At 46.5% G+C, this 16378-nt stretch overlaps 2 protein-coding genes across 5 annotated transcripts in view; both read right to left on the reverse strand.

Annotated features, from left to right (window-relative positions):
• The window catches only part of UBOX5 (U-box domain containing 5), a 20634-nt gene extending 7909 nt beyond the window's left edge, over window positions 1–12725 (reverse strand). For all 4 annotated transcript variants that reach the window (XM_026722922.2, XM_026722921.2, XM_026722919.2 and 1 more), the window contains exon 1: window positions 12634–12725. The gene's annotated coding sequence lies outside the window, so the exon portion shown is untranslated. The remainder of the gene's footprint in view (window positions 1–12633) is intronic.
• FASTKD5 (FASTK mitochondrial RNA regulator 5) lies at window positions 3553–12725 on the reverse strand. Its single transcript, XM_026722914.2, has 2 exons — window positions 12634–12725; window positions 3553–6243 (listed from the first exon to the last, which is right to left on the reverse strand). Exon 2 carries the CDS (start codon window positions 6218–6220, stop codon window positions 3818–3820), a length of 2403 nt encoding a protein of 800 aa, XP_026578699.2. The 5' UTR covers window positions 6221–6243; window positions 12634–12725; the 3' UTR covers window positions 3553–3817.
• Window positions 12726–16378: the final 3653 nt, after the last annotated feature.

A 16378-nucleotide genomic window follows, 5' to 3' on the forward strand; every position in this document is an offset into this window, starting at 1 on the left:
GTCGCAAAAGGGGATCGCAAGACACGGGACACTGCCACCGTCATAAATATGAGTCAGTGGCCAAGGGTCTGAATTCTGACCACAATCATCACATGATTATGGGGATATTGCAATGGTTGTAAGTGTGGAAAAACATTCATAAGTCATTTTTTTTAGTGCCATCATCACTTTGAAGAGTCACTAAATGAACTGTTGTAAGTGGAGGAGTACCTGTGTTACAATTTACAGAATACAGGTATCTGTTGACATCATTCTCAAAATACAGTAGGATTATATGGAGCTGTAGTGGTGCAGGGGTTAGATTGCAGTATTGCAGGCTAAGTCTGCCCATTGCCAGCAGTTCGATCCTGACTGGCTCACGGTTGACTCAGCCTTCCGTCCTTCCGAGGTGGGTAAAATGAGGACCCAGATTGTTGAGGGCAAGAGGCTGACTGTGTAAACTGCTTAGAGAGGGCTGGGAAGCCCTGGGAAGTGGCATGTAAATGCTATTCCTTCCTTCCTTCCTTCCTTCCTTCCATCCTTCCCTCCCTCCCCCTCCTCCTCTTTCTCTCTTTCTCATTCTTTCTGACTGGCCTTCTCCTTTCCTTCCTTCCTTCCTTTCCTTCCTTCCTTCCTTCCTTCCTTCCTTCCCTCCTTCCCCATCTTCCCTCCCCATCTTTATTTCCTTCCTTCCTTCCTTCCTTCCTTCCTTCCTTCCTTCCTTCCTTCCTTCCTTCCTTCCCTCCCTTTCTTATTTCTCTTTCTCACTCACCTTCCTGACCGGCTCAAGGTTGACTCGTCCTTCCGAGTCACTAAAATGAGGACCCAGATTGTTGGACGCAAGAGGCCGACTCTGTAAACCCCTTAGAGCGTGGTGTGTAAAGCACTATGAAGTGGTATATAAATCTAAGTGCAATTGCCTTCAGTCTAACGAAGCTAATTTGGATTCTACCCAGCGATGGGATTCAGCCAGTTCGCACCAGATGGGGAGAAGCGGTGGTTAACTTTCTGAGCAGTTTGGTGAACTGGTTGTTGGAAGAAATCATGAGGGCAGAGAAACGGTTGTTAAAATTATTTGAATCCCACCACTGATTCCACCCATAAATGTGGGAGAGAAATAAACAATAAATTTAAGGTACGCAAAGATTAATCAACAAAGATGAACGGAGGCTAAAACACATGAAGAACGGTTGCAGGAACTGGGCCTGGCTAGTCTAGTGAAGAGAAGGACCAGGGGAGACAGGAGATCAGGGTTCAAATATTTTGAGGGGCTGCCCCAAAGAAGAGGGAGTCAAGCTGTTCTCCAAAGCTCCAGAAGGCAGGACAAGAAGCAACGGGTGGAAACTCATCAAGGAGAGAAGCAACTTAGAACGAAGGAGGAAATTCCTGAGAGTCAGAACAATTAATCAGTGGAACAACTTGCCACCAGAAGCTGTGAATGCTTCAACACTGAAGTTTTTTAAAAAGATGTGGACTTCCATCTCTCACAATTCCCCAGCCAGCTAGGATAACCCTTTGTCTGAAATGGTGTAGGGTTTCCTGCCTAGGCAGGGGGTTGGACTAGAAGACCTCTCGGATCCTTTCCAACTCGGTTATTCTGTTAACTTTCTTCTTTGATTATTCACCATCATTTGAAGCAATGATTCGCAACAACCCCAAAAGGACAGGATTAGTCTACAGACTATGAAAGTGGGGAATGGGTGGCATAGGGTGGTTATAAAATAATTGCAATGAATATTATAATTAGCAGGGGGTGAGAATTAGCAACCCTGTAGAAGAGAAAGGCTAAACTGACACCTAAAACCAGGCTCATCAAACTTGGCAGCTTTAAGCCTTGTGGATTTCCACTCCCAGAATTCCTCCTCCAGTCATGTTAGCTCCAGGAATTCTGGGAGTTGAAGTCCACAAGGCTTAAATTTGCCACGTTTGAAGACCTTTGCCTAAAACAAGGCATGTGAATCTCAGACCAACAACTATAATCCCATCATACGATGAACCACAGATAGTCCTGAAGTTACCATCCCAATTGAACCCCAAATTTGTGTTGTGAGGCCTCTGTCACACGAATTTTGCCTCATTTTACAACCTTTCTTGCCACCGTTAAGCCAATCACCGCAGTTGGTCAGTTAGTAACCCGGTCGTTAAGTGAAACCTGGCTTCCCCCATTGACTTTGCTCGTCGGGAGGTCGCCAAAGGGGATCAGGGGACGCTGCCACGGTCGTAAGTATGAGTCAGTTGCTAAGGATCTGAATTTTGATCACACAACCATGGGGAAGATGCAAACGTCGTAACTCTGAAAAACGGCCGTAAGTCATTTTTCCCAGCGCCGTCACTAAATGAACTGTTGTAAGTCAAGGACTATCTGGATTTCCAATCTACCTTCTAACTGAAACGGCTGTGAAAGTCTGACTCACAGACGAACACAATACAGAAGCCTGATGATGGCAGATGAGATTCTACCGAAACTTTAAACTTTAAAAGCACAATTATAATGACGTGGGAAAATACCCGAAGAAACCTAAATACCATACATATAAATACCCACGAAAACATAAGAATATATATGTGTGTGTGTGTGTGTGTGTGTGTGTGTGTGTGTGTGTATGTGTGGCATTCAGCTTTGTTTGGGTATTTTCCCACATCATTGTAGTTGTGCTTTTAAAGTTAAATACCTGCAAAAACGTAACACACACACACACACATAGTCTTCGACTTACAACGCTTCATTCAAAATGACAACGGCATTGAACAAAAGTGACAGGATCGTTTTTCGCACTTACGACCCACTGCAGCATCCTCGTGGTCAGATGATCAAAATTCAGAGGCTTGACAACTGGCATGTACTTATGACAGTTGCAGTGATTCCCCTTTTGCAACCTTCTGACAAGCAAAGTCAATGGGGAAGCCAGATTCTCTTAACAAACGGGCTACTAGCTTAATAAATGCAGTGATTCACTTAACAACGGTGGCAAGAAAGGGGCGTAAAACAGGGCAAAACTCGCTTAGCCACCTCCAAAATAGATAAACAGATTAGATAAGATTTATTTATTTGGTGTGCAAGACAGAAGTGATTTCCCCATGCCTCCCTGAGATATTTCCTGTCTTCCCAGTCTAACCCACACTCCAAGGATTTCTTAGTGGTCTCCCATTCAAATAATTACAATCCTACTTCGCTTCCAAGATCAATCAGCGTGGGACAGACGCTGCCACCCACTCCTATTCATCTATGCACGCATCCAACTCTCTTTCTCACGTACGCGTATATATACACCCGCAAAGCATTTTACAATTCTTCTCACATCTCTCCCAATTCAGGCAACTTTTAATTCCCATTTCTCAGGCTGTCAAGTATGTGAGAAACTGAATGTGAGATGTGGCAATTCGATTGCTGGACTCTCTCTCTCTCTCTCTCTCTCTCTCTCTCTCTCTCCCCCCTCCCTCCCTCCCTCCCTCCCTCCCTTTGTGTAAATAAATAAAATGAATATTCACAAAGTTCTGCTTTCCTTGAGTTTTTTTCAAGTTACAATGGCTGCTCCTCTGGAGGCAAAGTTATGAAGCCTAAGTGAAATCCAATTGCATTAGAAATTACATTTTATTTTCTTAAGGATGACAGTGAAATCCTTTCGCCCTCACAAGAGGCCCAGGATGAAAGCTAGCATTACCCCTCTTCAAATATTAACCACAACCCTCGCAGAGGGAGAGGGAATCAGAAATTAAGCAGCTTGGAAAACACAAGTCTGGTTCTCAAGATGGGGCTTCCATCCTACGTCATCTCAAAAGCTCAAAACTCAAGCCATCGCCGCGAGGGTTTTGAAGCCGCTTCTACGGAATGTTCTGGCTACCTTTCAAACACTTTCTGGTACAAATACTTCCGCTGTTCCTCCCGGTTACATTTGAGTAACGGGAACCACTCCCAAAAAGGCAGTTCTACTGGTATGTACCCAATTCGACGGAGCTGTCTCCTTTTCATAGCATGGAGTCCCAGCAGCTCTCTCGAGTGATACCGGTATTGGTTTCGATTGGTGACCTGAAGGGCTAACTTCACACATTCCTGCGGCTCCTGGTTTGTCGGAGACGGTTGTCCTTCCACTTTCCCATCAGCCGAAGTCTCCAAACCAGGGTCGGCATCGGGAAATTCAACTTTTTTCCAAACAGGCAGTCCGCGCGACTCTGCCCTTTCCCGAATATACTGATCTTTCTCGCTTTCTCGGCCGGGCGGGCCGAGTGATTTTCCTTTCAGAAGCCGCTGAATGATGTTATCGGTCAGGAGGGTGCCGTTTTTTTTCAGTTCCAAGCGCCCTCCGTCTGCGCCTTCCGGATTAAACGGCAACGGCTTCCGGTCGGCGTCCAAACGGATTTCTAAATCCACGGACCTGACGTGAGGCAGGACGGCATGGAGCTTGACAAACTGAGGGCCGCCCAGTATCTCCTCCAGAAGGTACCAAGCCGCATCAAATTCCTGCTTCAAGAAATAATTCTGCATTTTCCCCGCCATCTCTTCCTTGCTTTGGCTACTCAGACGGCTGCCGGTGTAGCCCGGACACTCGATTCCCACCGTGCCGTCGAGGGTGAAAAAATCTTTCCAGAGGTCATGTTTACAGCTTCTGCTTAACTCAATAAACTCGGGACTCAAAGTGTAGTCCAGCAAATCGTAGGGGAAACGCTCCAAAAAGGCCAACCCGATTAAGGAAGTGATCAGGTGCTCAGGGAATTTATTGTATTCGAAGAGCCTCGATTCCAGCTGTTCCAACAAGCTGGTGTAAAACTCTTCTCCGTTGGGAGGCTGGTAGTTCAAGGTTCCAAAGGACCACAGCAATTTCGCGATGTCTTTGGTACGGCACGCTGCTGCCTTGGAAGGGACCGTGGCCGCAATCGCGTCCAGGATGTCTCCGTTGCAGTAATGCAACGAGGAGCAGGCGAACGCGATGTGCATGACCCCTGGCATGCTGAGAGTGGCAATTCTGGGAGGAATGACGTGCCCCAGCTCCTTGAGGAAGTCCAAGTGGTCCAGGTGAACCCCGCGGAACATCTTGAGCACATTCACGATGGCAAAGCTGCTCATGTCTCCCAAGGAGCCGCAAATTTTGTCTCCGATTTTTCTCAAGAGGAGTTCGGACATATTGCTTTGGGACTTGAAGAAGCCTAAGCAGATGATCCCGACTTCCTCCAGACTGAGGGCCTGCAAATGCTTCAAAGCCGAGGCCTCCAATTTCTTTGCTAACTCTTCCGGGACCATTCGGCCTTCGCCGACGATGTAAGCCAGCTGGACCAACTGAGTCAAAGACAGATCCTTCCAATTCGCGTTGACATCGTTCAACATGGCACCCAGATATTGGGGGACCCTGCAATTCAGGCAACGCCAGAGATCGGCTACCAGCAGTTGCTGATCCAAACTCAGGTCCTCCACCCGTCGGACGAATTCGGCTTCTAGGGCCTTCAACATATAGTGGGCGGGCGGGATGCCCAAGGCAACAAAGGCCTTCAAAAGCATGATCAGCTCCGCGTTGCCGAACAGGCGGGCGTTCTTGGCGACGCCCTGACACAGCACCGCGAATCTGGAGCCAGATTTGAACTCCCGGTGTTTTTCTGCGGGCAAATGGCTCAGCCGGGAGAAAGACTTCACGATGTCCTTGGGCTTCATGTATTCTTTCAGCACGGAAACGTTCTGGAGGATGAAATGACACTCCTCGGCCGAAAGGGGCTGACGGTGTTCATCGGGGTTGTAACACAGAGATTTGTACCCGGGCCTTTGCTTCTGGAATTGTCTAGCCACTTCCCTACTGCCTTGAGGCTTGGAAAGGGCCTCATCCTTGTCGTTCCTTGCGGAGGACCGCAGCCACGAGTCTCTCGGGGATGCCCGAGTGCAGAAAGCGTAGCCGTTTCCCAAATCTGGAAATATGTTCTTTGTTCTCGAAAGTCCCGGGAGACAGAAAACACTGGGCGCGTTCTGGATGCATCTAACGCTCGTTCGGGAGCGAACATACTCCAGAGCTCCTTCTCCAAGGGCACCCTTGTGAAGGAGAGACTTGGATTTCCGGGAAATGGAGGGATAAGGATGCAACGGGTAGCCTGGTGGCTTCCAAGCCTTGAGCACAATGGCAAGTTTAGGGTCTCTGCCCCTTCTTTGGATGCTTTGGCCCTCTTCTTCGTGGGGGAAGCTCTTCGCGGTCTCCGTCTTGAGAAATGCCGGTGCCTTACAAGATCGCCCTGAAAATCTTCGGCATATCATCCTCGTAGACATGGTCACAGTTACCGGGCCGGGTACTGAAAAAAGGGCAGATGAAGAATAAGTGGCTTCCACTTTCTTCTGTCGTTAATCAAGAGATATTCTGAAAGACTACAGAACTTCCAAGAATCCAACGCGCTCTTATGCCCAAAGAAAACTAACAAGAGTAGCTAGAAACAATTCTACTTAAGCAATTCTCCAGGCTCTTCTCTTACATACGTTGAGTAAGTTAAAGTCACCAGGCTAGAAAGCAGGTAATGGCGAGTTTTAGCATCCATCAATTCTATGCAATGCACCCTCCCCCCACGCGTGCCTGTGCCACACCCCCGCCGCGCCCGCTTACGTGCACTGGGCATGTTGCCTCCCAGCTGATTTTTGGCCCGTTTGAGGCTGCTTTCACCCTTCTGGAAGCTTGAGGGAAGCCTCTGCTGCCTCGGCAGGCCGAAAAATGGGCCTTCTGGAAATACCGGAAGTGCCCGTTTTCAGCCTCGGAAGGGCCTCTGGAGCCTGGGGGAGGCCGTTTTTGCCCTCCCGGGGGCTCGAGGGAGGCCGAAAATGGGCCCTTTTCGGCACTTTCAGTCTTTCTGGAAGACCTGTTTTTTGGCCTCCTGAGGCTGCAGAGGCTTCCCTCAAGCCTCAGGAGGGAAAAATGGCCTTAAACGGGCTGGAAATCAGCTGGAAGGCGCGCGCATGCACAGTGCAGGTAAGTTTGGCCGGGGCTTGCGTGCCCACACAAATGGCTCTGCGTGCCACCTGAGGCAGGTGTGCCATAGGTTCACCATCATGGATAGAGGCACAGGAGAAGCAAAGCCAATTCTAAAGGTTCCCACAGAAAGCAGCGTGAATGAATTCCCTCTTTAGGCCACCCACTGTCCATTGTCCACAAATCCCAACACATTCTTTGTGCTTTGGGAAACAGTCTGCGCCGTTGGAAAAGTTTCCATAACATGACCTTGAAGTGCTGGAACTTTCTCAGGCGTGGCCTCTCCCGACGCTCCCAATAATTCCACCCCTTCCCCTTCCCCTTCTGTTAAGATAGAATTTGGGCCAGCCCTGACGTCTAGCTCCACCTGAGGAAGGAAAGCCAGGTAGGTGACTTGGGCTCAGTCCCTCTCTCTCAGCCCAGCCTACCTCACAGGGCTGTATATTGGAGGTGGTGACCCTTCTGAGAACTGTATGCCACGAAATTTCATTTTAATATATGCCGATAGGTGTAGATTCAAAGTGACAATAACGCTATTCCAAGTTGTTATGGGGGAAAAAGAGGAAGGGGTGTTGGATATATTCACCGCCTTGAGGTATTCGTAAAAATGAGAAAAGGTGAGGAATGAAGGAATGAATGAACCAACCTAGAAATGGAGTCAATTATTCCAGGATTAGAAAGTTTTCCACCCTCAACTTTGTTTCTTACTACTGACCCATATATCACTTTTCTATTTATAAAAATACAGAAGCGTGCAATCCATTGATAAGTCTACCTTCCTCCCTCAAACAAGTATGCAAGAACACACATGGATATTAATTGTTGAACACACCTTCCTTCCTTCCTACCTACCTTTCCTTCGTTTGTTCCTTTCTTTCCTTCGTTCCTTCCTTCCTTTCCTTCCTCCCTCCCTCCCTCCCTCCCCATTTTCTCTCCTTCCTTCCTTCCTTCCTCCCTCCCCATTTTCCTTCCTTCCTTCCTTCCTTCCTTCCTTCCTTCCTTCCTTCCTTCCTTCCTTTCCTTTCCTTCCTCCCTCCCCATTTTCTCTCCTTCCTTCCTTCCTTCCTTCCTTCCTCCCTCCCCATTTTCCTTCCTTCCTTCCTTCCTTCCTTCCTTCCTTCCTTCCTTCCTTCCTTCCTTCCTTCCTTCCTTCCTTCCTTCCTTTCATCCCCCCACCCATCCATCTATCTACTCACCCATCTTTTCAGTCTCTTCGCCAAAAACTTCCCTCTCATGTTATCCCATCCTGGTTTCTCTTTCGATCAATTCTGTGCCCTTTCCTAGATATGCTGGACGGATATCATGATTTTGGTGCAGCAAAGCTCTCACACTAAGGCATGGCATGACACCTAAGAGTCTATTTCCCCACAATAAGAATACTGAGTCAAGCAGAACCCTTTCTTGGCCGGTACAACTAAAAGGAGAAACATTCTATTTTCTACACTCTTAAAAGGTTAGGAAGCACTGGGGCCTCCAACCTGAGGGTCAAAGTCCACACAACTTAAAAAGTTGCTGAGCTTGTGGAACAGTAAAATAGTGGCTATAGTGCTGGGCTGGAAATCAGACTATTTATTGTGAATTCTAGTCCCACTTTAGACATAAAAGCCAGCTAGGTGACTTTGAGCCAACCACCAGGAGACAGTGAGTTCTAGTCCCGCCTTAGGCAGGAAAACCAGCTGGGTGACTTTGAGCCAATCACCAGGAGACGGTGAGTTCTAGTCCCATCTTAGGGATGAAAGTGGCTTGGTGACTTTGGACCAATCACCACAAGATGGGGAGTTCTAGTCCCGCTTTAGGCATGAAAGCCAGCTGGGTGACTTTGGGCCAATCACTAGGAGTCGGGGAGTTCTAGTCCCACCTTAGGCATGAAAGTTGCTTGGGTGACTTTGGGCCAATCACTGGGAGACAGAGACTTTTAGTCCCGCCTCAGGCATGAAAGCCGGTTGGGTGACTTTGAGCCAATCACCAGAAGACGGTGAGTTCTAGTCCCGCCTTAGGCATGAAAGCCGGTTGGGTGACTTTGGGCCAATCACCAGAAGACGGTGAGTTCTAGTCCCGCCTTAGGCATGAAAGCCAGCTGGGTGACTTTGGGCTAGTCCCATTCTCTCTCTCTCTCTCTCCAGCCCACCTCACAGGGTTGTTGTAGTGGGAAAAACCAACCTTTGGTCTACAAAAGGCATATGAGTTGTATCATTCAGAAGAACACAGCTGAGAGAGAGACCTTGGAGGTCTTTCATCCATTACTTCTTCGTCCTGCTTTTGGGTGTTATGGAGAATAAATTGTCCTCTCTTTCCTGTACAGCCTTTTAAGTATTATTAGGTGCTCTCAGGTCTTAGGGAAGCCTGAGCCTTAACAAAATAACAGAGGCGGAAGGGGACTTAGAGGTCTTCTAGTCCAACCCACTGCTCAAGCATGAGACCTTCTACTATTTCAGACCAATGGTTGTCCAATCTCTTCTTAGGAACCTCCAATGTTAGAGCAACTGCAACCTCTGGAGGCAGGTCCTTCCCCTGGCTAGTTGTCCTGACAGTCAGGAAAGTTCTCCTTAGTTCTATTCTTTCATTTCATTTCATTTTCACTCTGTGTCCCATCCACGCATTCAAACGATGCATAATATAAAGGCAGGACTTGTTTACAGCTGGTGGTAAGATTTTGGAGCGGACATTTTGCTTTTAGTCTTCAGGGAGGAAAGGAGGCCACTGGGGTCTGTAAAATGGTGTAAAATGGATGGAGGCTCCTTCACCCTTCTCCTTTCCATCTGCTCCTATCCCTGAAATCAATCCCTTGCAGGGGAAAAAAAAAAAAAGAACAAATAGAAACAGAAAAGCCCCAAAACGGGCAAGGAGATTCGTGAGACTGCGCAAGGCGCACACAGGGGGTGCCCACGCTTTGGATTAAAGGGAGGGAAACTACGATCCGTTACTGCCACCTAGTGCTGAGAACAACCAGTAGTAAAAGGATAGCAGCGCTCCTCTGAAAAACAGAGCCTGAATCGGGGAGGCTACAATAGGGAGGAGAAACAATGGAAGTTTTTTTTAAAAAGGGGGTACTAAACATTCAAAAGTTACTATCTAGGGCAGCTGCAATGCTCAACCAACAGCAGAATGTTTCAATCAGAATACAGCTGGAAGGGACCTTGGAGGTCCTCTAGTCCATCCCCCTGGTCAAGCGGGAGATCCTATACCATTCCAGACAAGTGGCTGTCCAGTCTCCTCTTAAACCGCCAGCGAGGAAAAGCCCACAATGTCTGGAGGTTGAATTGTTCCACTGGTTAATTGTTCCAACTGCCAAGAGATTCCTCCTTAATTCCAGGTTGCTTCTCTCCTTGATTAGTTTCCATTCATTGTTTCTTGCCTTGCCTTCAGGTGCTTTGAAAAATAAGTTGACCCCCTCCTCTTTCTGGCATCCCCTCAAATACTTGAATACTTCTGTAAAGACTTGAAATATCTGATTGCAAATGTACTAACTGCGGCTAGGATTGTATTTGCTAAAAATTGGAAAAATGAGAAAATTCCATTGCAGGAAGAAATTATTAAGAAAATATTGGAATGTGCTGAAATGAGTAGATTGACATTTGAAATGAGAGAGCAAGAAGATAAACAATTTTATACAACTTGGGACCTTTTCTATCAATGGTTGGATGATAAAATACAATAATAGAATATCTAGAATGTTAGCTAATAAGGAATATCTTTGTTTTTTCTTTTTCTTTTGTTATTTGACATCACATCTATAAAGTGTTTTTTAGGATAGATTTGGAATGATTATATGATTTGTTATAGAATAAATTACTTAAATTATAGTTATCTCATAAAGTATGAATGAATAAAATTATAGTCAAATGATTTTTTAATAATGATATGAGGGCATATAAGTTTGGATTGATAATTAGTGTTATTATGTAACATAACTATAATTGAGACTACGAAATGAATGCACAAAACTGATGAACCAACCGACACACTGTTTGTATATATGTACGGCCTTGCAACCAAAGCAGAAGGAATGAAAACGGCCTCGGGGCAGCCTCCATCGACCCCACGCTGTAGACATTTTGTGCATTTTAACAAAAGAGGTGGAAAGCTCACTAAGAGTGCATTATTGCGGGCCCTCCCTGACCTAGGTGAGAGAGGCTGCATCAATCTATATAGGCCGAATGTGGGGAAACTAGATCATTTGGGTTTTCTTCCACTAAGGAAAAAAAAAAAAACCAAACCAGGATTTGACAGGAGAAAAAAAAATAATTCCTAGGGTATTTGCTGACTTTCCTTGAACAACTGATAATTACCTAAGCATTAAAACTGCTCATTACTTGAGGAAAGAGATCTCCACAACTAGAGCGAATGCAACCAGAACAGCTCTACAAATGGGTCAGATGAGATTTCTCGAGGGTTGATCACTCGTTTGCAAGAGTCTAGCCCAGGGGTCTTCAAACTTGACAGCTTTAAGACTTGTGGACTTCAACTCCCAGAATTCCTCCTCCTCCAGTCCTGTTAGCTCAGGAATTCTGGGAGTTGAAGTCCACAAGTCTTCAACTGGCCAAGTTGGAAGACCCTTGGGCTAGCTGGATGAAAGGGAGAAATAGATGATTGATAGGATAGATAGAGATGGATGATATAGATCATATAAAGATCTAGATGCAGAACTAGATAGTGTATGGCTGGATGGATGATAGACAGACAGGTGACATAGATTATATAAATATCTAGCCCAGGGGCTTCAAACTTGACAGCTTTAAGACTTGTGTACTTCAACTCCCAGAATTCCTCCTCCAATCGTGTTAGCTCAGGACTTCTGGGAGTTCAAGTCCACAAATCTTACACTTGCCAAGTTGGAAGACCCTTGGGCTAGCCAGACTTGCAAGATATAAGCCAAGGGTCTTACGAGTGTAAGACGTGGATTTCAACTTTTTTTTTATGTCCCGGAATTCCTGCCTTCTTTTATGCAACCACTGATAGAATTTATTTCACGTTTCATAGTACTCAAGATTCCCCCTTATTTTTTTTTAATTCTTCACTTAACACTTTACTTTTGCAAATTAACAGAGTTGGATGGGACCTTGTAGGTCATCTAGTCCAACCCCACCCCACCCACCGCCCAAGCAGGAGACCTTACACCATTCCTGACAGAAGGACCAGCAGCAAGGAAGGTTGTACACTGGGACGGGTCTCGCTTAGCAACGGAAATGCTGGGGGTCAATTGTAAGTCGTAAGTCGAGGACTACCTGTGGTTGGCTCCCTAGGTGGGCAGAGGGGAAAGATCTCCAGGGCATAAAGTCTTGGCTGGATACCAAAGCCCCGCCCCTTGCCCCGCCCCCCAAAGAGGCTCCACCCCTCGCTTTCTTATCAGGCTCCAGCAATCTGAGATGACAGCAGGCGCCCCTGATAATGGGGGGGGAGGGGAGACAGGAGACCCCCCCCACTCGATCCTACCGGCCGATTGCGCAATTCCTGGGGAATGACGTCACCGCCACGCAGAGCCGCCTCCCCAACCACCCAGCAGTCCTGCCCGGGGGCGTGGCCACGCAGGGCGGGGGGGGGCTGTGACGTAAGACGCGCGAAGGGCGAGGCTTCGATTGCGCCAGCCCCTCCCCCGCGAATGCGTCAACCTTTTCGCCCTCTGTGTGAGGGGCGCGGGTAAAGGCGAACCGGTCTCTTTCGTCCCCTCATTCCCCTCGGCCTGAAAAGCACGGGCCGTCCCTTCTTCTCCCGGCCCTTCACTCACCGCGGTCCTTTTCCCTTTCCTTTCCTGCCACGGCCGCTCGGCGAGGCTCCTCTTTTCTCCCACCGCAGGACCACTTCCGGTCGGGTGGCCTCACGCACTTCCGGCGAAGAGAGCCTTCCCCCCCTTCAACGGCCGGAGTTAACCTCGCCGAAACGAGAATCTCGCGCAGGCGCCGTTGGGAAAGATTAGCAAGGGCCGGGAAGGGAAAGGAGGCGGCGCCTTTTCTGCTGCGCGCGCATACCCGGGTGTGTGAAAAAAAGTAGATGGCGACGGCACTGCGCAGGCGCCAGGGGCGTTATGGTGGTTATACTCTGCAGTCGTGGAGTCCCCAATTTTCCCCTTAGCGGCTCGTTAATATTCATAATTAGGAGGAAATTATTTTGCGGGGAGAAATAAGGCGCGTCGTATATAGGATGAGATTTGCTAGGTGCCCTGTCCCTTTGGATGGGCCTCTTGCAATAAGCCGCTTTCCCCATTGCAAAACCTGCTTGGGGGGGTTGGACTAGATGACCTCGAAAGTCCCTCCCAACTCTTGTTTATTGTTTTGGAGCGTTCTCACTGGCAACACGGGCACGCTTCACCTTCAGGCAGTGCATCTGCTGGCGGGCAAGTGGCCAGAGGGGGGAGGAAATCAGAAGGGATGATGGGGCAGCCTCAGGTAGTCCTCGACTTACAACCGTTCGTTTAGTGACCCGTTCAACATTACAATGGCACTCCCCAAAAAAGGGACTTGAGATCTATTTTCCCACTTAAGGGTGAAATTCCAGCAACCTGGAATTAAGAAGAACTTCTTAACAATGAGAAGGGGAGGGGGGGGCGTTGGACTAGAAGGCCACAAAACATGATGACGTCTCACACATATCCAGGGCACTGCAACCGTCAAAAATACGAGTCAATTGTTGAGCATCCAAATTTTGACCATGTGACTACGGGGATGCTACAACGGTTGTAAGGTGAAAAACAGCCCTTAGTGACTTTTTCCAGTGCCTTTGTAATCATGAACGGTCACTAAATAAATGGTTGTAAGAATAGAATAGAATAGAATAGAATAGAATAGAAAATAGAATGGAATGGAATAGAATAGAATATGGAATAGAATAGAATAGAATAGAATGGAATGGAATAGAATATGGAATGGAATAGAATATGGAATGGAATAGAATAGAATAGAATAGAATAGAATAGAATAGAATAGAATAGAATAGAATAGAATAGAATAGAATAGAATAGAATAGAATTTTTTATTGGCCAAGTGTGATTGGACACATAAGGAATTTGACTTTGGTGCAAATGCTCTCAGTGGGCATAAGAAGAGATACATTCGTCAAGAGTAAAGAATCATAAGGTCCAACAATAATAGTCACAGGGTACAATAAGCCATCAAATCATACTAGGAAACCGTCAATATAAATCGTAAGGATACAAGCGATAAAGTTACAGCCATACAGTCACAAGTGGGAGGGGATGGGTGATGAGTGATGAGAAGATTAATAGTAGTAGTGCAGACTTTGTAAATAGTTGGACAGCGTTGAGGGAATTATTTCTTTAGCAGAGTGATCGCGTTCGGGGGGAAACTCCCCTTGTGTCTAGTTGTTCTGGTGTGCAGGGCTTTATAGCGTCATTTTGAGGGTAGGAGTTGAAATAGTTTATGTCCAGGATGTGAGGGGTCTGTAGATATTTTCACAGCCCTCTTTTTGAGTCCTGCAGTATATACAGGTCCTCAGTTGAAGGCAGGTGGGTAATAATTGTTCTTTCTGCAGTCCTAATTCCTCTCTGGAGTCTGTGTCTGTCCTGTTGGGTTGCAGAACCAAACCGGACAGTTATGGATGTGCAGATGACAGGCTCAGTAATTCCTCTGTAGAACTGGATCAGCAGCTTCTTGGGCAATTTGAACTTTCTGAGTTGGCGCAGAAAGAACCTTCTTCGTTGGGCTTTTTTGATGACGGTTTTGATGATGGGTGTCCATTTTAGGACTTGTGATATGATAGAACCTGGACATTTGACGGTCTCTACTGTTGATACTGTGTTGTTTGTTTGTTTGTTTATTTTTTTGTCAAGCGATTATAAGATAACAGGTATAAATAAAAACATAGTTCCGAATACATGAAATGGGTACATATAAGAAAAATAAAAAGAAACAATAGGACAGGGACGGTGGGCATGTTGGTGCACTTATGCACGCCCCCTGCAGACCTCTTAGGAAAGGGGTGAGGTCAACAGTAGACAGTCTGAGGTTAAAGTTTTTGGGGTTTGGGGAAGAAACCACAGAGTTAGGTAGAGGATTCCAGGCATTGACGTAGTATTGTAAGAGGTGCTTGTATGGGAGGGCTAAGTCAAGGACTCTCCATAAAATGAGGAGGAAGCAGTGCCCTTTTTTTTAAAGCTTAAAATATTGGCTTGAATTCAAGTCAAAAGGAGGCTCAAGTTGTTGTTACCGCTGCGGTTTCTCTCAGCCGAGTTTTCCTCAAAAGGTTACAAGTAGTCCTCCATTTACAATCACAGTTGGGCTCAAAATTGACGTTGCTAAGTGAGCAATTTGCTTAGGTGAGTTTTTGTCCCATTTTACAATTTTTCTTGCTACAGTTGCTAAGGGAATCCCTGCATTTGCTAAGTTACTAACCTGGTGGTTAAGTGAATCTGGCTTCCCCATGGACTTTGCTTGTCAGAAGGTCGCAAAAGAGGGAATCACGTAACCGTCATAAATGTGAAGCAGTTGCCAAGCATTGAAATGTAAATCACGTGACCATGGGGATGATGGCTGCAGTGGTCACAGCTCCGAAAAAAAACCGGTCGTGAGTCCCCTTTCTGGCAGTGCAGTTGTAACTTTGAACGGGCGTTAAATGAATGCTGCAAGGCGAGGACTGCCTATATTTGATGGATTAAATCTAGGCTCCCCCACAGCTTTTGATAAATGGCCCTAAATCAACATATTTTCAAATGGGAATTCCAGCAAGGAGGTAGCTGTGCAGCTAATTTAAGCCAGAGTTAAATCGGCTTCGAGCCTTAATAATCCTCGACGTGTTTGTTCAGAAGATAGTCACGCTATACGGTCTAATCTTTTTAAAGTATTGTTAAAGTTCGTGGTAATCCTAGCCTGGAGCCCTTTGGAATGCAGTGGCATTTAACGTCTGATTAAATCTGATTAAATTTCTAATGCCGTGGTGTAGATCTAGAATCACTGGGGATCCTGTTAACACGGCCTTCACTTTCCACGTTTTCAAGCTAAATGGGGCAGGCCTGGGCTTTTAATAATCATCTCACTTTTCCCAAACTTCTTTTATTTAGTCTAATGAAAAGAAGGAGCAGGGGACACGTGGTAGCAGCGTTCCGATGTCTCGGGGGCTGCCCCAAAGAAGGGGGAGTCCAGCTGTTCTCCAAAGCCCCTGGAGGGCAGGACAAGAAGCAATGGGTGGAAAAGTAAACAAGGAGAGAAGCAACCTAGAACTAAGGAGGAATTTCCTGAACATGAGAACAATGAAGCAGTGGAACAAATTGCCTCCAGAAATTGTAAATGCTCCAACGCTGGAAGTTTTTAAAAAGATGTTGGATAACCATTTGTCCGAAGTGGTGTAGGGTTTCCTGCCTAGGCAGGAGACTAGAAGATCACCAAAGTTCCTTCCAATGCTATTATTCTGTTCTATTCTTTCTATTCTATTCATTCCATTCCTATATTCAATTCTCTTCTCTTTCTATATTATCCTATATTCTATTCTATTCTATTCCATTCTCCTGTTCCATTCCATTC

The sequence above is a fragment of the Pseudonaja textilis genome, chromosome 6 (genome assembly GCF_049901715.1).
Source record: "Pseudonaja textilis isolate UNSWEBS1 chromosome 6, rPseTex1.2, whole genome shotgun sequence".
Classification (NCBI taxonomy): Eukaryota; Metazoa; Chordata; class Lepidosauria; order Squamata; family Elapidae; genus Pseudonaja; species Pseudonaja textilis.